The sequence below is a fragment of the Taudactylus pleione genome, unplaced genomic scaffold (assembly GCF_031769625.1).
Source record: "Taudactylus pleione unplaced genomic scaffold, aTauple2 ptg000412l, whole genome shotgun sequence".
Lineage (NCBI taxonomy): Eukaryota > Metazoa > Chordata > Amphibia > Anura > Myobatrachidae > Taudactylus > Taudactylus pleione.
The window spans coordinates 661,004-683,276 of NW_028284814.1; the positions used below are offsets into that span (position 1 = coordinate 661,004).

The following is a 22,273-nucleotide window of genomic DNA, read 5'->3' on the forward strand; positions in this document are numbered from 1 at the left end:
CTGATAATTTGCCGTGACTGATCAGAGTCGGACATGAAAAATCTTCCAACATGCCCAACTGATCCCATCATTGTCCGGCTGTATTGGTCTCCCCTTCACAGTGGAGGAACAAGGATATATCTCCTGCCCCAGGGGAGGAACGCAGATATCATGGGCTTTACACTGTTTTCGGATTATGTCGTAGCCTGTGTCTGCCCTGAAAACGTTCATAGTGTATGGCCACAATAACTGCTGGGACAGACATGTTATCTGACAGTGCATGCCCAGCATTAGTTACATGGGGCAATTGTCAGCATGTGTCCAACATTGTATTACATTACTCAGAGTTTCTGCTCCCTGCATTAGTGCAACATAGAGGTGGGAAACAGGTCCCATTAACAAGTAGGACCGAAAGACTGCCGACTCTTAGCTGGTGCAAATATCTCCTTTTTGCAGATTGGAAGGGACTATTAAATGTCTCTTTTGTGTGGCAAAGTATTGTATAAAAAATTTTTCATCCCCATAAAGAAGAGCATCAGTGATCCTACATCGGGATCCCGGTGGTCAGAATCCCGATGCCGGCATCTTGGCAGGGTTAAGATGCCGACACCTGTCGGCAAGTATCCTAACCCTCCCCCTAGTGCCTAAACCTAACCCCCCCTAGTGTCTTACACTAACCCTCCCGATAGTCCCTAACCCTGACCCCTAACCCTCCCCCTAACCCCCCTACTGATGTTGGGATTCCAGCGGGCAGGTTGCCAACACCGGGATTCTGATTCCGTACTTCCCCAGCTCTTGCCCTCTACCACTGCTAATGCACCCAAGTTGCTTAATAAATCACTTCTTTCCAGCAAAATTCCAAGCGTGCTTGCATACATCGGTGGATCCAAAGCTACTTTTGTGCTTTATAAATAACCTGCATAATTTATATAGTAAACTTCTGATTGTGAATGTGATGTCTTTATGCATTATTATGTTGATTGATATCATATACTCTGGCAGTTGGGAAGTTACTCTGTTGTCTTTTTTTGCTAATAGGTTACTGTGGAAAGCAACACTGACACTCACAGGATAATCTTGGTATTACAGTACATCAGGTAAATATTAAACAGTGATTCATTAGAGATAAACACAATTCAGCCTAGCAAACAAGCATCTTACTAAATATGAGGTCTGGTACAATGAAATATAATAAAATATATAAAAAAAATATGATACAGATTTAATAGCAATAAAATAAGCTTTACCTGTATAAACATAATGCTTAGAAGTAACCATAGTGAAATTTCCCGATGTCAGATTTTTAGACCATATCAGTATGTTCCAGCATGTCACTGTGTATCACCTGATGGCATCTATTTAGCTGCACGTGTAAGCTGGACACGTGCGTTGCAATACTGTTGGACAATTGGCTTGTTATAGCTGAGTGTGAGGCACCATTAATGCAGCAATACCAGATAATAACCCTCTCAAAATTTGGTAACATCATGAAAACACCATGTGACATAAAATGAAGATGATCACTATCAGACTTTAGATAGCGCTGCCTGGACTGACCGCTGGCCTCAACCTGGATCTCCTAATTACTGCCTGGACCAGCCTGAACCACCTAATTACTACTGGACTAAACTATGGCATGGACATGGATCTCCTAATTAGTGACTGGACTGACATATGGCCTGGATCTCCTAATTAGGGTCTGGACTGACCTGTGGTCTGGATCTTCTAATTAGGGCCTCGACTGACCTATAGCATGGATCTCCTAATCAGTGTCTGGACTGACCTATGGTCTGGATCTCCTAATTAGGGCCTGGACAGACCTATGGCCTGGATCTTCCAATTAGGGCCTGGACTGACCTATGGTCTGGATTTTTAAATTAGGACCTGGACTGACCTATGGTCTGGATCTCCTAATTAGGGCCTGGACTGACCTATTGTCTGGATCTCCTGGACTGGCCTATGTTCTGAATCTCCAAATTAGTGACTGGACTGACCTATGGTCCAGATCCCCTAATTAGGGCCTGGACTAACCTCTTTCAGTGACGCTCCCGCAACACCCCTATAAGATGCAACATCTTCATGCATCTTTTAGCCACCCCGCCCCCCTGTTACCTCCCAGTCGGTGTCCAGGAATGGCCCATACATTGCTACTGCTGTGCATCCAAATCTGTACTGAGACTTTGTACAGACAAAATCGAGACACATGCGCAGTACGACTCAGATGCATATGCAGGCGAATAAGTATCGCCCGTTTGTGTGAAAATGGATTAGCCTCTAACTCAGAATCAGGTCCTATGGGACCATAAGTTCATACCAGGAGTCTGGGGGCGAGAAAGTTGTTAGAGGCCCCCTTCTGTTTGCGTGCACTACCAACACGTCAGTCCCAACAGCACTCACAGGCACGCCCTCAAACCCACATTCAGTGCCAACACCCCAGCAGCACCCAGTCACATGCTCCCTTCCCCCTTCATTCACTTCCAACCAGGCGCGCTGGCCCTGGGACAAGGGGCGTGGCCTAATCCCCCTTAGGGGGGGAATGCTGGGGAGGGGGCGCTGTGAGTCCCTCAGCCCGACACATAGCCAGTGGGGGGCGCGATCAGTGTGATCCCTCCCTTTACAGGCATAGGAGACTGCTGCAGCTGCTGCTTAGCAGCCGTGAGCAATCTCCCAGTGCAGCCCAGCACACAGCAGCGTGTGCTGGGCTGCTGTGATGGAAGAGGGAGGTGGGGGCGGCACACGATCCGGGCCTCCGCTGGGCCCCTCCAGCAAGCCCAGGCCCTGGTAATTTAGTACCCGCTCCCCCCCCTCTTGGCGCCCCTGCTTTCAACTACCCAGCAGCACCCAGTCAAATACACTCCTCCCCCTGCAGTCACTGTGAACACCCCAGCAGCACCCAGGCACAGTTCCTCCTACTACATTCACTGCCAACACCCCAGCAGCACCCAGACACACACACTCCCCCACCACATTCACTACTAACACCCTAACAGCAAGCAGACACACACTCTCTCCCCTGCTTTCACTGCCAACACCCCAGCAGAACCAACACACTATCCATCCCGGCATTCACTGCCATGCCAACACTACAGCAGCAACAACCAGACACACACTCCTCCGCCAATTAACTACCAACACCCCAGCACACAAGTACTTCCTGTTGCTGATCAGGGTTTTCCATTCTTGCTATTTGCTGCTCCCACAGCAATAGCAGAGGGATCAAGACCCGCATTTGTGAGGGGGAAGACTTTGCCATGTGCCTTTTATGTATACTGGTGTGGTTCTTTGCTGGAGATCATCCCTAGAGACCCAACTCCAGGGTGGGGGTCCTAGGAGAGAGAGGACCATAGCACATACTGTACCAGTAGGGCTCCCTACTTCGCACATAAAGCAGAACCTGGAGCAATGGAGGAGGTCAGTGTGCCCCCTAAATGGCTGGCACTCAGAGGCAACCGCCTTCCATTGCCTACTGTATTTATGGCTCCAGTTAAGAGAGAATAATAAAAAAAAACTTTACACCAGGTATATTTTTAGGAAATCAGTGGGCATGTGTGCAAGATCTGTGCTTGAATTCCTCCCCCTCCATATACATATACTCGCACCTGCATGAGAATGAGGTGTGGTCACACTACACAGGGATGTGCAGCCCTCTTCTACTCCCTCCAAACATACCCCTTTTAGGGAACACAAACTTGTGGCTGATCACTTAGTCTTAGTGAGAAAGACATGACGGTGGACAGCTCTCTCAGAACGGCACTGCCCTGCCATAATCAGGACAGCTGGCAGACGGTGCTGCTCTCTCCTACCCGCTGATGTATTCATTTCCATTGCCGCTTGGTCAGATCCTCCAATGATAAGACCATGCTTGAAAATGTATAGGTATTTCCTCCTGGAAAGTTGATACACAAGGGAAAACTCAAGAATATTCTTCCTCCCAACATTAAATCAATAGCACCCACTTCTAATAATTTGGCTTGCTCCCCCAACTAGCCCCACCATGAAAATAATAGCCCCCATATTCAATCAGAAACCACAATGGATTATTAGCCCTTACAGCATATTAATAGCCCTTATCAACATTAATGGCTCCACACGTAATAAAAAGAGACCCCATGTCAAATGAATAGCACCCAATTGCTACAGTGTAGAAATACATTTTCCCCATCACAAACACACACGCACACATTACATTATTCTTGTTCATACAATAAATACACTTATTTGATAAACAGATCAAATAAAATTCGCCATAGTGATCAAAATCTACTTCTTTAGTATTCACAAGCCTCTGGCTTTATGGCAAAAGGTCCACACTGGGGGGGTGTAGGGTGTGCAAGCTACTGGCATGGAGTCTTCCTGACTCATGGGCCCCGGTGCACTACTTTATAGATGTGCCACTGCTTGACACTTCCACATAACAAACCCCTCTATACATGTCAAGGTGGATGTTACCTTAGGGTGAATGTCTGTTCTATTTATTTTCTTCTTACAGATGTCCATGTCCCCCCCAACTATTTACTGAATGGTGCTTATGAATCTAATAGATAATAAATTGTATTATTGCAATATTCTAAAGTGGAATTAAAACGTAGCCAAACAGAGAATGAGAATACTCACAAAGCTAGCATCAACCTCTAGCCACCCAGAGAGTGATATTCACAAAACTACCATCAACCTGTAGCCAATCAGGGAATGAGAATACTCTCAAAGCTAGAACCAACCTGTAGCCAACCAGAGAATGAAAATACTCACAAAGCTAGAATCAACCTGTAGCCAATCAGAGAATGAGAATATTCACAAAGCTAGAACCAACCTGTACCCAATCAGAGAATGAGAATACTCAAAAAGCTAGCATCAACCTGTAGCCAATCAGAGAATGATATTCACAAAACTACCATCAACCTGTAGCCAATCGGGGAATGAGAATACTCACAAAGCTAGCATCAACCTGTAGCCAATCAGAGAATGAGAATAGTCACAAAGCTAGAACCAACCTGTAGCCAACCAGAGAATGAGTATACTCACAAAGCTAGAATCAACCTGGAGCCAATCAGAGAATGAGAATACTCACAAAGCTAGAATCAACTTGTAGCCAATCAGAGAATGAGAATACTCACAAAGCTAGAATCAACCTGGAGCCAACCAGAGAATGAGAATACTCACAAAGCTAGAACCAACCTGTAGCCAACCAGAGAATGAGAATATTCACAAAGCTAGAATCAACATGTAGCCAATCAGAAAATGAGAATAATCAATCTGTAGCCAATCAGAGAATGAGAATATTCACAAAGCTAGAACCAACCTGTAGCCAACTAGAGAATGAGAATACTCACAATGCTAGAACTAATGTGTAGCCAACAAGAGAGAATACTCACAAAGTTAGAACCAACCTGTAGCCAATTAGATAATGAGAATACTCACAAAGCTAGAACAAACCTGTAGCCAACCAGAGAATGAGAATACTCACAAAGCTAGAATCAACCTATAGTCAACCAGAGAATGAGAATACTCACAAAGCTAGAACCAACCTGTAGCCAACCAGAGAATGAGAATACTCACAAAGCTAGAACTAACCTGTAGTCAACCAGCGAATGAGAATACTCACAAAGCTAGAATCAACCTGTAGCCAATCAGAGAATTAGAATACTCACAAAGCTAGAACCAACCTGATGCCAACCAGAGAATGAGAATACTCACAAAGCTAGAACCAACCTGTAGCCAATCAGAGAATGAGAATACACACAAAGCTAGAATCAACCTGTAGCCAATCAGAGAATGAGAATATTCAACCTGTAGCCAATCAGAGAATGAGAATACTAACAAAGCTAGAACCAACCTGTAGCCAATCAGAGAATGAGAATATTCACAAAGTTAGAACCAACCTGTAGCCAATCAGAGAATGAGAATATTCAACCTGTAGCCAATCAGAGAATGAGAATACAAACAAAGCTAGAACCAACCTGTAGCCAATCAGAGAATGAGAATACTCACAAAGCTAGAACCAACCTGTAGCCAACCAGAGAATGAGAATATTCACAAAGCTAGAATCAACCTGGAGCCAATCAGAGAATGGGAATACTCACAAAGCTAGCATCAACATGTAGCCAACCAGAGAATGAGAATATTCAACATGTAGCCAATCAGAGAATGATAATATTCACAAAGCTAGAACCAACCTGTAGCCAATCAGAGAATGAAAATATTCACAAAGCTAGAACCAACCTGTAGCCAATCAGAGAATGAGAATATTCAACATGTAGCCAATCAGAGAATGATAATATTCACAAAGCTAGAACCAACCTGTAGCCAATCAGAGAATGAGAATATTCAACCTGTAGCCAATCAGAGAATGATAATATTAACACAGCTAGAACCAACCTGTAGCCAATCAGAGAATGAGAATACTCACAAAGCTAGAACCAACCTGTAGCCAACCAGAGAATGAGAATACTCTCAAAACTAGAATCAACCTGTAGACAATCAGAGAATGAGAATACTGACAAAGCTACCATCAACCTGGAGCCAACCAGAGAATGAGAATACTCGCAAAACTAGAATCAACCAGTAGCCAACCCGAGAATGGGAATACTCACAAAGCTAGAATCAACCTGTAGCCAATCAGAGAATGAGAATACTCACAAAGCTAGAATCAACCTGTAGCCAACCAAAGAATGAGAATACTCGCAAAGCTAGCATCAACCTGGAGCCAACCAGAGAATGAGAATACTCGCAAAACTAGAATCAACCAGTAGCCAACCAGAGAATGAGAATACTCGCAAAGCTAGAATCAACCTGGAGCCAATCAGAGAATGGGAATACTCACAAAGCTAGAATCAACATGTAGCCAACCAGAGAATGAGAATATTCAACATGTAGCCAATCAGAGAATGAAAATACTCACAAAGCTAGAACCAACCTGTAGCCAATCAGAGAATGAGAATATTCACAAAGCTAGAACCAACCTGTAGCCAATCAGAGAATGAGAATATTCAACATGTAGCCAATCAGAGAATGATAATATTCACAAAGCTAGAACCAACCTGTAGCCAACCAGAGAATGAGAATACTCACAAAGCTAGCACCAACCTGTATCCAATCAGAGAATGAGAATATTCAACCTGTAGCCAATCAGAGAATGATAATATTAACACAGCTAGAACCAACCTGTAGCCAATCAGAGAATGAGAATACTCACAAAGCTAGAATCAACTTGTAGCCAATCAGAGAATGAGAATATTCACAAAGCTAGAACCAACCTGTAGCCAACCAGAGAATGAGAATACTCTCAAAACTAGAATCAACCTGTAGACAATCAGAGAATGAGAATACTGACAAAGCTACCATCAACCTGGAGCCAACCAGAGAATGAGAATACTCGCAAAGCTAGCATCAACCTGGAGCCAACCAGAGAATGAGAATACTCGCAAATGTAGAATCAACCAGTAGCCAACCAGAGAATGGGAATACTCACAAAGCTAGAATCAACCTGTAGCCAATCAGAGAATGAGAATACTCACAAAGCTAGAATCAACCTGTAGCCAACCAGAGAATGAGAATACTCGCAAAGCTAGCATCAACCTGGAGCCAACCAGAGAATGAGAATACTCGCAAAGCTAGCATCAACCTGGAGCCAACCAGAGAATGAGAATACTCGCAAAACTAGAATCAACCAGTAGCCAACCAGAGAATGGGAATACTCACAAAGCTTGAATCAACCTGTAGCCAATCAGAGAATGAGAATACTCACAAAGCTAGAATCAACCTGTAGCCAACCAGAGAATGAGAATATTCACAAAGCTAGAACCAACCTGATGCCAACCAGAGAATGAGAATACTCACAAAGCTAGAACCAACCTGATGCCAACCATAGAATGAGAATATTCACAAAGCTAGAACCAACCTGATGCCAACCAGAGAATGAGAATACTCACAAAGCTAGAACCAACCTGTAGCCAATCAGAGAATGAGAATACTCACAAAGCTAGAATCAACCTGTAGCCAATCAGAGAATGAGAATATTCAACCTGTAGCCAATCAGAGAATGAGAATACTAACAAAGCTAGAACCAACCTGTAGCCAATCAGAGAATGAGAATATTCACAAAGTTAGAACCAACCTGTAGCCAATCAGAGAATGAGAATATTCAACCTGTAGCCAATCAGAGAATGAGAATTCTAACAAAGCTAGAACCAACCTGTAGCCAATCAGAGAATGAGAATACTCACAAAGCTAGAACCAACCTGTAGCCAACCAGAGAATGAGAATATTCACAAAGCTAGAATCAACCTGGAGCCAATCAGAGAATGGGAATACTCACAAAGCTAGAATCAACATGTAGCCAACCAGAGAATGAGAATATTCAACATGTAGCCAATCAGAGAATGATAATATTCACAAAGCTAGAACCAACCTGTAGCCAATCAGACAATGAGAATATTCACAAAGCTAGAACCAACCTGTAGCCAATCAGAGAATGAGAATATTCAACATGTAGCCAATCAGAGAATGATAATATTCACAAAGCTAGAACCAACCTGTAGCCAACCAGAGAATGAGAATACTCACAAAGCTAGCACCAACCTGTATCCAATCAGAGAATGAGAATATTCAACCTGTAGCCAATCAGAGAATGATAATATTAACACAGCTAGAACCAACCTGTAGCCAATCAGAGAATGAGAATACTCACAAAGCTAGAACCAACCTGTAGCCAACCAGAGAATGAGAATACTCTCAAAACTAGAATCAACCTGTAGACAATCAGAGAATGAGAATACTGACAAAGCTACCATCAACCTGGAGCCAACCAGAGAATGAGAATACTCGCAAAGCTAGAATCAACCAGTAGCCAACCAGAGAATGGGAATACTCACAAAGCTAGAATCAACCTGTAGCCAATCAGAGAATGAGAATATTCAACCTGTAGCCAATCAGAGAATGAGAATACTAACAAAGCTAGAACCAACCTGTAGCCAATCAGAGAATGAGAATACTCACAAAGCTAGAACCAACCTGTAGCCAACCAGAGAATGAGAATATTCACAAAGCTAGAATCAACCTGTAGCCAATCAGAGAATGAGAATACTCACAAAGCTAGAATCAACCTGTAGCCAACCAGAGAATGAGAATACTCGCAAAGCTAGCATCAACCTGGAGCCAACCAGAGAATGAGAATACTCGCAAAACTAGAATCAACCAGTAGCCAACCAGAGAATGAGAATACTCGCAAAGCTAGAATCAACCTGGAGCCAATCAGAGAATGGGAATACTCACAAAGCTAGAATCAACATGTAGCCAACCAGAGAATGAGAATATTCAACATGTAGCCAATCAGAGAATGAAAATACTCACAAAGCTAGAACCAACCTGTAGCCAATCAGAGAATGAGAATATTCAACATGTAGCCAATCAGAGAATGATAATATTCACAAAGCTAGAACCAACCTGTAGCCAACCAGAGAATGAGAATACTCACAAAGCTAGAATCAACTTGTAGCCAATCAGAGAATGAAAATATTCACAAAGTTAGAACCAACCTGTAGCCAATCAGAGAATAAAATACTCTCAAAACTAGAATCAACCTGTAGACGATCAGAGAATGAGAATACTGACAAAGCTACCATCAACCTGGAGCCAACCAGAGAATGAGAATACTCGCAAAACTAGAATCAACCAGTAGCCAACCCGAGAATCGGAATACTCACAAAGCTAGAATCAACCTGTAGCCAATCAGAGAATGAGAATACTCACAAAGCTAGAATCAACCTGTTGCCAACCAGAGAATGAGAATACTCGCAAAGCTAGCATCAACCTGGAGCCAACCAGAGAATGAGAATACTCGCAAAACTAGAATCAACCTGTAGCCAAGCAGAGAATGAGAATACTCACAAAGCTAGAACCAAGCTGTAGTCAGAGACTGAGAATACTCACAAAGCTAAAACCAACCTGTAGCCAATCAGACCATTAGACCAGTCAGTGTTGGATTGCTCCCGCGAGTGTAAGCTAACCTCCCGGATCTCGCTTATCTCTATGGTGAAGTAGGTGGATATATGATGATGTGATTATAGCATAATCAGGTTCTATCACAGCTGCTCAAGGACATCAGTTTCTTCATCGGGATGGCGGTGGGGGTGGTCTGATGATGTGAAATAGGACATTATGCAGGAGATTTATAAAGTGCCAACCAATCAGCTCCTAGCTGTCATTTTTCAAACAGCGTGTAACATGACAGGTGCTGATTGGTTGGTACTTTACCTCTCTCCACTTTCTCTCCAAGGCTTAGTACATTTACCCCTATGGTTGGAGCTAACCTGTAGTTAATCAAAGCATTTAGATTAACGAGTAATGCTGGACATACACTATACCAGTGGTTCTCAAACTCGGTCCTCAGGACCAGGTCTCCTTACAGAATCACAAGTGAAATAATTAGCATTATTGCAGGGTTAACCTGGGTAGCTCCTTGGTGTAAAAGGGTAAAGGGTTGGATTGCCGGGTCGAGTCACCCGGTAATCCAACTCAGGTAAATTGCAGGGTTTAACACGGGAATAACCCGTGAGACCCTGCAGTGTGAACGGCGCGCTCCGGGTCACGATGACCTGGAGCACGCCGCATACCGGCCGATTGGTCCGGCTTCAGTGGCTCTTGGAGATGACGTCATCTCCAAGCGTCTACTTCAATGCCAGAAAAGCCGGGTCAATGCAGACCCGGCTCCGGTGTGAACAGCGCCAACTCAGGAATATCCTGGGTCGGCGCCAGGGAAATTCCGGGTCTAATTCGGGTGGGAACTCTGCTGCCGATGTTCGCTAATCTGCGCATGCGTGTGCATCACAGTGTGCGTGCGCAAACTACTCTTAGCGATCGGGACCCGCTCGCTCGCCGTGCGAAGACAGCCCAGTGTAATGAGTGACAGGAGAGGCCGTTTGTGGGTGGTAACAGGGACAGTCCAGTGAAAACGGGGTTGTGAAGGTGCGAACGCAGGTGTGCCCGAGTGTCTCAACGCCGTTTCAGAGGCGTGCATAATTAACAGGCAGCGTCATAGTACACGTCACCAACCTTATTTTACACTGAAATCCTCGCAGTGCTTGCGGTAGGGTAGAGGCAACCACAAGCGCTGCTATCGCTTCTGATGGTGCTCGATGTACCAATGCTTTAATAGACACTTCCTGGAGATGACGTGCGCTAGTGGGCGTCTCACCATACGCTAATGGGCGTCTGCATACACAAAGTGATCGCTCGCCAAGACATAGTGGGCGTGCTTGTGCCTTGCTGTGCGATCGCCTGTCTTGACGTCACTTAGCTGAATTTGCATACGCAGGGAGCGAGCGGCCGGATCTAGCGAACGGGTCTGAATCAGGCCCCCTGTTCCAACTCCGGGTCAGACCTGGAATTTCGGTGTAAAAGCGGTATTAAACATCACACTTGCTTTAAGACAATCTGAGACCCATGTAGTCGTCCAAGCTGTAGCTGAACTAACCACAACATGATTATGTGCTTTAGTTTCTTGCTTATGGTGCATACACACGGTGAGATCTGTCAGACGAACGATTTTACCAACGATTTCAGACAGTATTAAAATGAATGGAATCGTCCAAATCTGACTGCAAACACATCAGATGTCAATATCGTTATTCGTTGCAGATTTTTTTTCAGATATGAACAATTGAATGATTTTTAAAATCGTTATCGTTCAGATCTGAAACAAAATCTGACCGTGTGTGTGCACCATTAGATTACCTGGCTCTCTATGACGTTGCATTACTGTGGATGGAATGCATTGCCTGCCCTCCAGTCATTCATCCCATTCTCCTGAGTCAGTATCTGGAGAGAATGTGAGGTGACGTAATACTCTCCTGCAATACCTCACTCAGGCACTAAGGGGCACTGCTGCTCTACAAATCTCATTTCTACATCCTTAACTGACCTACTCGCTGCGCCATCAGACATGAAAAGAAATGTGACTGGAAACTAATTATACTGAAAATAATGCAGAGTCTGGGTCTGATTGAGAGGCATAAGCTAATGGAGCCACAACGTTTTGCACAGCGCAACTGTGCCTTTAGGCGAATGCTGCAGCAGATGGGATTCGTATAGAGACCCCCACCATTTCCCAAACATTCAGTGCATCTCCTGTGCGCCTTTTCGCACCACTGACTCTAGTGGTGATACCAGGGGTGTCTTAAGAGAGGAGGGGGCTCATGTGCATTTCCCTCCTCTCTCCCCGGCGGCCGGCAGTGTACTGACCGCAGCAGTAGACTCCAGGCACCAGTCTGTGCCCAGAGTCTACTGCACATGTGCGAAGCGCGATTTCTCCGATGCGCATGCGCAAATGCCAGGAAAATGGCTGCAGCAGCCACTTTCTAGGTGTTTAGTTCAGCACTACTACAGCCGACGTGGGACTTCGGAGAGGTAATTATAAAAAAATATGGGTGCAGGGTGTGCGGTGGGAGGCCCCCCCGGACCCAGGGGCCGTGTGCACCGCACACCCTGCACCCATTATAAATACGCCCCTGGGTGAAACAGGTGGATGCACGGAACATATATGAACCCGTGGGTGTATGTGGGCATTATACAAAGGTTCAGCAGTACATAGTGCTGGAAATTTGGTGAGTTTGATCAGGGATGTGCGGAAAAGGTAGACAGGTGAGGCAGTGCCTCACCTGCCATACACTTTGTACTTTGTACTACAGAGTTTTGACTATAAAAATTATTAGAATAATACAAAGAAGATATTTATAATATTTTCTTTACATTTTTCTTATAATTTTTATAGTCCAAACTTTGGAGTATACCGAAGTATGACAGGGGAGGCACTGCCTCACCTCTTCGCACATCACTGGTGGCTACACAGACACCTAGCGTAGATCACGTCCTCTTCGGCAGTTGCACAGACACCGGTGACCATGTTCAGTCGGACAGTCTCCGCCTGCCTTAGGGTAGATGCAACGCCTGATTGTGTGACCAACAGTGCGTCTTTGTACATACATATCGGCGGATTTGCACCGCAGCCGGTGGGAATCCTAATAGGATGCCTATTGCCCACGACGTTAGAACAAAGACGCGTTAGCAGCTGCTACTGCGATACTCTGAATAACCCCTCTCTGTGCGTATGCTATGTAGCTGCGCCACTGCGTCCGATATCACCGCCGCGCCCAACTCAGAATCAGGCCCTTAAGAGGCCCAAACATCTGTGACTGATTTCCGTAATTCCCCATTCTGCCAACACCGGGGATATTCAACATGTTGAACAATCTCGATACCCTGAACCCAACCCAAAAATGGTCTGAATTACATGTTGAATTATCCCGATCCCCCAAATAAAGTGCTCCCATGTCTTCTGGTTTTCCTTGTTTTTTTTTTTTTATCATTACCAAGACAACAAGGTGGCGTAGTGGTTAGCATTGCAACCTTTCAGCTCTGATAGCTGGAAGGTTAACTGGTGAATGTATGTTTAATCAGCACGAACACCCCATTAACTGTCTGGAAAAATGTACAGGGGGCCTGATTCAGCTTCAGACGGAATTTGCAAAGCTGCTCGCAAGCAGATTTGCAATTCCGTCTGTGCTGATTTGGTAATGCAGCAAGGGGCATCACGCCTTCTGCTGCATTACGTATCCGAGCTGCGTTGTCCAACGCAGCATCGTATACTTTGCGGGATATCGGCCTGCTAAGGTGACCCATGGGGGTCACGCAGCTGGCCGATGCAGTTGAGATGAAGAAGCCATCGTCGCCCCCTCCCCCCCCCCACAAACGGCAGCAGACTGTCAATCACTGCCAGTCTGCGAGGGGGATGCTCCTGTAGCAGATTCCTGAATCAGACCCACGGTCTGATGGGAACACCACCGTTATATAAAGTTGCATAATGCATTTAGCACCCAGCAAAGAAGCATAGGGGGTAAATTTACTAAGATGGAGTTCTATTTAAGAAGTGATGTTGCCCCTAGCAACCAATCAGATTCTACTTCTCATTTATCTAGCACCTTCTAAAAGATACTTGGAATCTGATTGGTTGCTATGGGCAACATCACTTCTTAATAGAACTCCCACCTTAGTAAATTTACCCCATAGAGCTGCTTTATGTACTGAGAAAGCTTTACGTCATGCAGAATGTTGCTTTACCACCACTGTACCAGCAGGACCTGATCCCTTAGCACCACTGTTAAGGACTAGTAGAATTAAACATGAAGCGTGCTTTTGTGCCAGTCCCTGCACGTGTCGCCTGTAGCGCAGTCTTTCAGTAGATAAGAGAAGTGATGCTGCGGGAGGCAGTGACCTGTCCTCTCGTGTGATTGTGCGTGGTGTGAGGACAGGACTGCATGTGACAGGAGCAGTAACGTGATGTGAGGAGGGGTTCAGGTGTAAGCAGGGAGCCACACGTTGAAGGAACAGCATCCTCCATCAGGACACAGTGAAGCTCCTGTCAAACTAGTTCAAGATTGCGATGTCAAACACTCTCCTGTGTGAAATAAAGTTTGTTTCATTCAAATGGTTTTAATCTGTTTTTTTTTCTTCTTCCAATAGATGTTTATTAAATATTCCAAAAGAACAAGTGGGTACAAGGTGCAGCAGGCATAGAAGCCACCTAAACTAAGTAGGCTACACCACAGGGACCAATGAGACCTTTAACTTAAGTACGTGATACGTGACGCCGGCCGGGAGACGTGCCCACTCACCCGATTTCCGGGGGCCCCCCAGCAAGTAGGCAGGTATGACTAACTATGTATACATTCACACAAACACGCACTCACCTCAAGCTCATTGGCTGCAAGGATTCCAGCGCCGTCAGCTGATCCAGTTCCTTCTGATCCAAACATGTTTTGCCTTTAAAATGATTGCCGCTTTAAAATTATGGGAAAACTCGCAGGAGTTCCCGTGGCAGCTGTAGATCGCCACCTTTTACATAAGCCACTTGGTCTCATTGGGCGCCGCTGTGTGTCTGCCGGCCGCTAATGATTGGTCCCGCATCTGTTACTGGGCCTCTAATGATCGGTCCCGCATCTGTTACTGGGCCTCTAATGATCGGTCCCGCATCTGTTACTGGGCCTCTAATGATCGCTCCTGCATCTGTTACTGGGCCTCTAATGATCGGTCCCACATCTGTTACTGGGCCTCTAATGATTGGTCCCGCATCTGTTACTGGGCCTCTAATGATCGGTCCCGCATCTGTTACTAGGCCTCTAATGATCGCTCCTGCATCTGTTACTGGGCCTCTAATGATCGGTCCTGCATCTGTTACTGGGCCTCTAATGATCGCTCCTGCATCTGTTACTGGGCCTCTAATGATCGGTCCCGCATCTGTTACTGGGCCTCTAGTGATCGCTCCTGCATCTATTACTGGGTTGCTAATGATTGGTCCTGCATCTGTTACTGGGCCTCTAATGATCGGTCCCGTCCTGCACATTGAAGAGTGATATCTACATACGTGACACAAAATTTTAAAGATGAAAAAATAAGTGTAAATGGTTCTTGTGATACCCAAAGCACACACTCCAAGCAGTAGCTTTCTTACCTTAGGGACTCTTTTCCTCTTATACCCCTTTTACACCGGAGCTAAAACCCGGGTTTTTGAAGGGTTAACCCGGGCAGCTCCCTGGTGTAAAAGGGTAGAGAGTTGGATCGCCAGGTCGAGTGACCCGGCAATCCAACCCAGGTAACTAGCAGGGTTTAACACGGGCGTAGCCCGTGAAACCCTGCTGTGAGAACAGCGCACTCCGGGTCACGATGACCTGGAGTGCGCTGCTGGCCGGCCGATTGGTCCGGCTTCAGTGGCACTTGGAGATGACGTCATCTCCAAGCGACCACTTTCACTCCGCAAAAGCCGGGTCTATGCAGACCCGACTGCGGTGTGAGCGGCGCTGACTCAGGAATATCCCGAGTCGGCGCTGGCAAAATTCCGGGTCTGATCCGGATAGGAACTTTGGGCTTTATTCAGAGGCGGCCATATGGTCTACGACCGCACGGCCGCCTCGATGTTTGTCTAGTGCGCATGCGCACGTGGGAGCCGGCTCCTTCGTGCGCATGCGTGAGACCCGCTGCGACCAACAGCGCCGGTCGTAGCGGGTCTCTTTCCAAAGGGGGCGAGCTGTCGATGTTGATTGACAGCTCGCCCCGTTTGGAAGGCGGGCCGGGGCGGTGGCAGCCCAAACGGAAGCGTTCCCATGGGAACGCCTGCCATTTGGGGGAGGCCCCACTGACATCACTAGTGATGTCAGTGGAGAGCTTACGGCTCTGACAGAGCCAGAAGTTCTCCGGGGCTTACGACAAGTGAGACCCTACCCTAGGGTCTCGTCGTAAGCCCCGATGGTCGCGATGGTCAATGACCATCGCGACCATCACCCTAGCGGTCGTTAGAGCTGTGGGTGTTAACCCACAGCCTAACGACCGAAACAGAGGCGGCCGGTCAGGATGCAAGCGGCCCCCCAGTTTCTGAGCGACCGCTTGCATCCTCCGACCGCCTCTGAATGAGGGCCTTTGTTCCAACTCCGGGTCAGACCCGAAATTTAGGTGGAAAAGGGGTATTAGTCTCCCATCCTACTGAGTCTGTGAAGCCTGCTCCTGGCTCCTCTCCATGACAAATGTCATACAGGACCGGCTAGGCTTACCTGCACCCAGTGCCGTCCAGTGCTGCTCTGCGGTGCCTCAACACTCCCCCGGAGCATCTACCCATTAATGCCAGCGGGGAGGGTGGGGGCGGGGTATTCCGCTGGAACCGGCCGTGCACTGGTGAGTTCAGGCCGGGCTGAGCTATGGGTGATATATAAGGGTGGTGTTATAGAGGGGGTGTTATATAGGGATGGTGATATATAAGGGTGGTGTTATAGAGGAGTGATACATAAGGGTGGTGGTATAGAGGGGGTGATATACAGTATAAGGGTGGTGGTATAGAGGGGGTGATATATAGGGATGGTGTTATAGAGGGGGTGATATATAAGGGTGGTGTTATAGAGGGGGTGATATATAAGGGTGGTGGTATAGAGGGGGTGATATATATAAGGATTGTGCTATAGAGGGGTGATATATAAGGGTGGTGTTATAGAGGGGGTGATATACAGTATAAGAGTGGTGTTATAGGGGAGTGATATATAGGTATGGTGTTATAGAGAGGGTGATATATAAGGGTGGTGATATATAAGGGTGGTGTTATAGAGGGGGTGATATATAATGGTGGTGTTATAGAGGGGGTGATATATAAGGGTGGTGTTATACAGGGGGTGATATATAATGGTGGTGTTATAGAGGGGGTGATATATAAGGGTGGTGTTATAGAGGGGGTGATATACAGTATAAGGGTGGTGTTATAGAGGGGGTTATATATAAGGGTGGTGTTACAGAGGGGGTGATATACAGTATAAGGGTGGTGTTATAGAGGGGTGATATATAAGGGTGGTATTATAGAGGCATACTTGCCTACTTTTGAAAAAGCATTTCAGGGAGATTGTGAAAGTAACTCCGGTGGTAAAGTGGGCGTGTCATAAAATTACCTTACATCCACATGTAAACGAGCCCAAAAGCAGTTTATTAAATCTATTTGTTGATGTAAACACACAGATACTTTTCAGAAAATGCATGTAGCCATAGGAATCATTGGGGAGATGCATTATAGCGGCACGTTAAGTGCCACTATATCGCTTCCTGCTTCGCCTCTTTACCGAGGCCAAGCAGGAAGCACTAATGAGGAGATGTATGAACATCTCATCGGCCGGAGTGGGGGAGTGTTAACTCCCCCCTCCGGCGATTCCTGCCTGAGTACACAGCGCATCGGCCTAGTGCTGACGCGCTATGTCTCTGTCCCGGCCGGCTCCACTGAGCACGCGCGGGATCTCGCAAGTATCGCGAGATCCCACGTGCAGCCCTGGAGCCGGCAGCCCCCACAGCAGGGACAGCGCTGATAGGGCATTGCCAGGCTGTAGCTGTTGATAGCGACAGCTGCAGCGGGCGGAATGGTCAGGCGAAATGACCGTTCATACATTGCCCAGGCTATTGGCGCTGCTATCATAATGGGAGTAAGGTGCAATCAGGGAGATTGCTAGGCTCTTCAGGGAGTTAGGGAGATTGCTACTATTTCAGGGAGTCTCCCTGACAATGAGGGAGAATTAGCAAGTATGTATAGAGGGGGTGATATATAAGTACCGTCTTCACTCTAACAATCCCTGTGTGTCTCTCCAGCTTACCCCCTTCTGTCCTTCCAGCAGCTCCCTGCCCCTGTGTCCCCCACCAGCAGCTCCCTGCCCCTGTGTCCCCCACCAGCAGCTCCCTGCCCCTGTGTCCCCCACCAGCAGCTCCCTGCCCCTATGTCTCCCTGCCCGTATCTCCTCTCCCACCAGCAGCTTATTCCCCACCTGCCACGTGTCTCTCTAGCAGCCTGGGTCTTCGTGGCTCCTCGTTGCACTATGCAGCGGTGGTGATGGCATGAGGTCACATAAGCCGTGCCGCAAAAGAAGACCCCGGGACGCAGGGCGGCCCCACGAAGTCAGTGACAAGAGGGTCGGACCGCGAGCGGAGGAGGAGGTGGAACATGGAACCAGAAACCGAGCAGCTCTCTGTCTGTGGGACTTCTGTGCATGGATGTGGTGGAGGTGGAACTAGTGCCACCTACCATTACAGGTGATGGCACTCAGGGCTCGATTCAGACCCCATCGCTAGGATGCGTTTGCACGCAGCTGTCAGCAGCCTGAGTATGCAAATTCTGTTATCGCTAGCAAGACATTAGCACGCCCACTATGTCATGCCATGCGATCGCGGTGTGTATTTAGACGCCCACCAGCCTGACACAGGACGCCCACTTTCCTTTAGTAACACACGTCATCTCCAGGATATGTATTACACAATCAGTAACATCGGACCCATACGCAGCACTTGTGGCTGACCATACCCTACCGCAAGCGCTGCAAGTGCTGCTGTGTGTAATTCAGCCATGTGATATGTATTATGACGCTGCGTCTTAATTATGCACGCCCCTGAAACATCGTTCAGATGCACAGACACGCCTGCGTTCGCACCACCACACCCCCGTTTCCATCGACCAACCCATGGCACTACCCACAAACGGCTCGTCCTGTCACTCATGCTAGCGAGGCATCTGTGTGCAGGGTGCAAACGCTTCCCGAACGCATGGACTAGTTTGCACACGCGCACTGTGTCTTGTACGCATGCGCACATTGTAAACATCGGCAGCCTACGTGCGAACGGGTCTGAATCAGGCCCTCAGTTCCACCCTGTTCCAGCCCACTTTAACCCCTGGAGGGGGTGATATATAAGGATGGCGCTATAGAGGGGGTGATATTTATATAATAATGGTGCTATAGAGGGAGTGATATTTATAAGGATGGTGCTATAGAGGGGGTGATATATAAGGATGGTGCTATAGAGGGGGTGATATATAAGGATGGTGCTATAGAGGGGGTGATATATAAGGATGGTGCTATAGAGGGGGTGATATATAAGGATGGTGCTATAGAGGGAGTGATATTTATAAGGATGGTGCTATAGAGGGGGTGATATATATAATAATGGTGCTATAGAGGGGGTGATATTTATAAGGATGGTGCTATAGAGGGGGCTGATATATATATATATATATATTTATATATATATATATATAATAATGGTGATATATAAGGATGGTGCTATAGAGAGGGTGATATTTATAAGGATGGTGCAATAGAGGGGGTGATATATAAGGATGGTGCTATAGAGGGGGTTGATATATATATATATATAATGGAGATATATAAGGGTGGTGTTATAGATGGGGCGATATCATATGATACTTTTAGATTTACCTGAGAAATGTAATAAGGATAGTACTATAGAGAGAGTGATAGGAGTCATTTGAATTGACAGCATAAGTGTTCGGTGATATGTAATCATATAAGATACCGCATAAATGTGCTGTAGTGAGGATGGTGTTATAGCCGAGGGATGTAGGGTATGATAATAACATGAATACACACTCAGTGACGTCTGTGCAGACACCAGTAGCAGAGACAGTGAGGCCGGCGGTGATATACAGGGGCACAGAGAAGGCGCCGCTGTGTGTGTATGTAGAGGTGGATGACGCTGCTGTGCCCGGCTGGGTCAGACCCGCGCAGTACCGGCCGCTACCGCTGGGGGCGCGAGTCAGCTCATTACTGGAGGCGGCGCCGTGACCGCAGCAGCACCGGGAGACTGTTACTAGCAGCAGACAGGGAGAGAGAGAGAGAGACGGCCAGGACACCGGCAGCGCTGAGCCACGCTCCGGTTACAGCACACCGTAACGCCGGGACATGCTGCTGCTGGCATAGGCCAGGGATCCGGAATCACAGGGACCGGGGCCTCCCCGGTGCCCGGACACACGTTACCGGAGAGACGAAGCTGGGCCCCGGGGGGTGGCCTCGGAGGCGGAGATGTCCGGGAAAATAGAGAAGGCCGGTAAGTGTGAGGAGGTTGTTCCTGTGGAGGGGCTGGAAATCACGGCAGGCCGCGGTGGAGGCCCCGGTACGGTAGTAGCAGACGAACGGGGGCGCCTCCCGCAGCTCCAGGCTATCCTCTCTGCATCTGGCCGCTCCCTGCACCGCCCCGGGGAACACATTCTACTGAGAGTAGCGGCTCCTCCAGGCCGAGCCCACACTGACAGCAGCACTGGGAGCTATCACAGGGGAGCGGGGATGGCAGGGTGTAAGGGGTAGGGAGCGGGGATGGCAGGGTGTAAGGGGTAGGGAGCGGGGAAGGCAGGGTGTAAGGGGTAGGGAGCGGGGATGGCAGGGTGTAGGGAGCGGGGATGGCAGGGTGTAAGGGGTAGGGAGCGGGGAAGGCAGGGTGTAAGGGGTAGGGAGCGGGGATGGCAGGGTGTAAGGGGTAGGGAGCGGGGATGGCAGGGTGTAAGGGGTAGGGAGCGGGGATGGCAGGGTGTAAGGGGTAGGGAGCGGGGATGGCAGGGTGTAAGGGGTAGGGAGCGGGGATGGCAGGGTGTAAGGGGTAGGGAGCGGGGATGGCAGGGTGTAAGGGGTAGGGAGCGGGGATGGCAGGGTGTAAGGGGTAGGGAGCGGGGATGGCAGGGTGTAAGGGGTAGGGAGCGGGGATGGCAGGGTGTAAGGGGTAGGGAGCGGGGATGGCAGGGTGTAAGGGGTAGGGAGCGGGGATGGCAGGGTGTAGGGAGCGGGGATGGCAGGGTGTAAGGGGTAGGGAGCGGGGATGGCAGGGTGTAAGGGGTAGGGAGCGGGGATGGCAGGGTGTAAGGGGTAGGGAGCGGGGATGGCAGGGTGTAAGGGGTAGGGAGCGGGGATGGCAGGGTGTAGGGAGCGGGGATGGCAGGGTGTAAGGGGTAGGGAGCGGGGATGGCAGGGTGTAAGGGGTAGGGAGCGGGGAAGGCAGGGTGTAATGGGTAGGGAGCGGGGATGGCAGGGTGTAAGGGGTAGGGAGCGGGGATGGCAGGGTGTAAGGGGTAGGGAGCGGGGATGGCAGGGTGTAAGGGGTAGGGAGCGGGGATGGCAGGGTGTAAGGGGTAGGGAGCGGGGATGGCAGGGTGTAAGGGGTAGGGAGCGGGGATGGCAGGGTGTAGGGAGCGGGGATGGCAGGGTGTAAGGGGTAGGGAGCGGGGATGGCAGGGTGTAATGGGTAGGGAGCGGGGATGGCAGGGTGTAAGGGGTAGGGAGCGGGGATGGCAGGGTGTAAGGGGTAGGGAGCGGGGATGGCAGGGTGTAAGGGGTAGGGAGCGGGGATGGCAGGGTGTAAGGGGTAGGGAGCGGGGATGGCAGGGTGTAGGGAGCGGGGATGGCAGGGTGTAAGGGGTAGGGAGCGGGGATGGCAGGGTGTAAGGGGTAGGGAGCGGGGATGGCAGGGTGTAAGGGGTAGGGAGCGGGGAAGGCAGGGTGTAATGGGTAGGGAGCGGGGATGGCAGGGTGTAAGGGGTAGGGAGCGGGGATGGCAGGGTGTAAGGGGTAGGGAGCGGGGATGGCAGGGTGTAAGGGGTAGGGAGCGGGGATGGCAGGGTGTAAGGGGTAGGGAGCGGGGAAGGCAGGGTGTAAGGGGTAGGGAGCGGGGATGGCAGGGTGTAAGGGGTAGGGAGCGGGGATGGCAGGGTGTAAGGGGTAGGGAGCGGGGATGGCAGGGTGTAAGGGGTAGGGAGCGGGGATGGCAGGGTGTAGGGAGCGGGGATGGCAGGGTGTAAGGGGTAGGGAGCGGGGATGGCAGGGTGTAAGGGGTAGGGAGCGGGGATGGCAGGGTGTAAGGGGTAGGGAGCGGGGATGGCAGGGTGTAAGGGGTAGGGAGCGGGGAAGGCAGGGTGTAATGGGTAGGGAGCGGGGATGGCAGGGTGTAAGGG

General features: G+C 48.6%; 1 protein-coding gene across 1 annotated transcript in view; it reads left to right on the forward strand.

Annotated features, from left to right (window-relative positions):
• The first annotated feature begins 19,978 nt into the window (after nucleotides 1-19,978).
• LOC148506258 (rap guanine nucleotide exchange factor 1-like) overlaps nucleotides 19,979-22,273 on the forward strand; it is a 60,154-nt gene continuing 57,859 nt past the window's right edge. Inside the window, exon 1 of the mRNA XM_088447041.1 lies at nucleotides 19,979-20,382. Within this exon, the coding sequence (XP_088303167.1) occupies nucleotides 20,358-20,382 (25 nt within the window). The 5' untranslated portion in view covers nucleotides 19,979-20,357. The remainder of the gene's footprint in view (nucleotides 20,383-22,273) is intronic.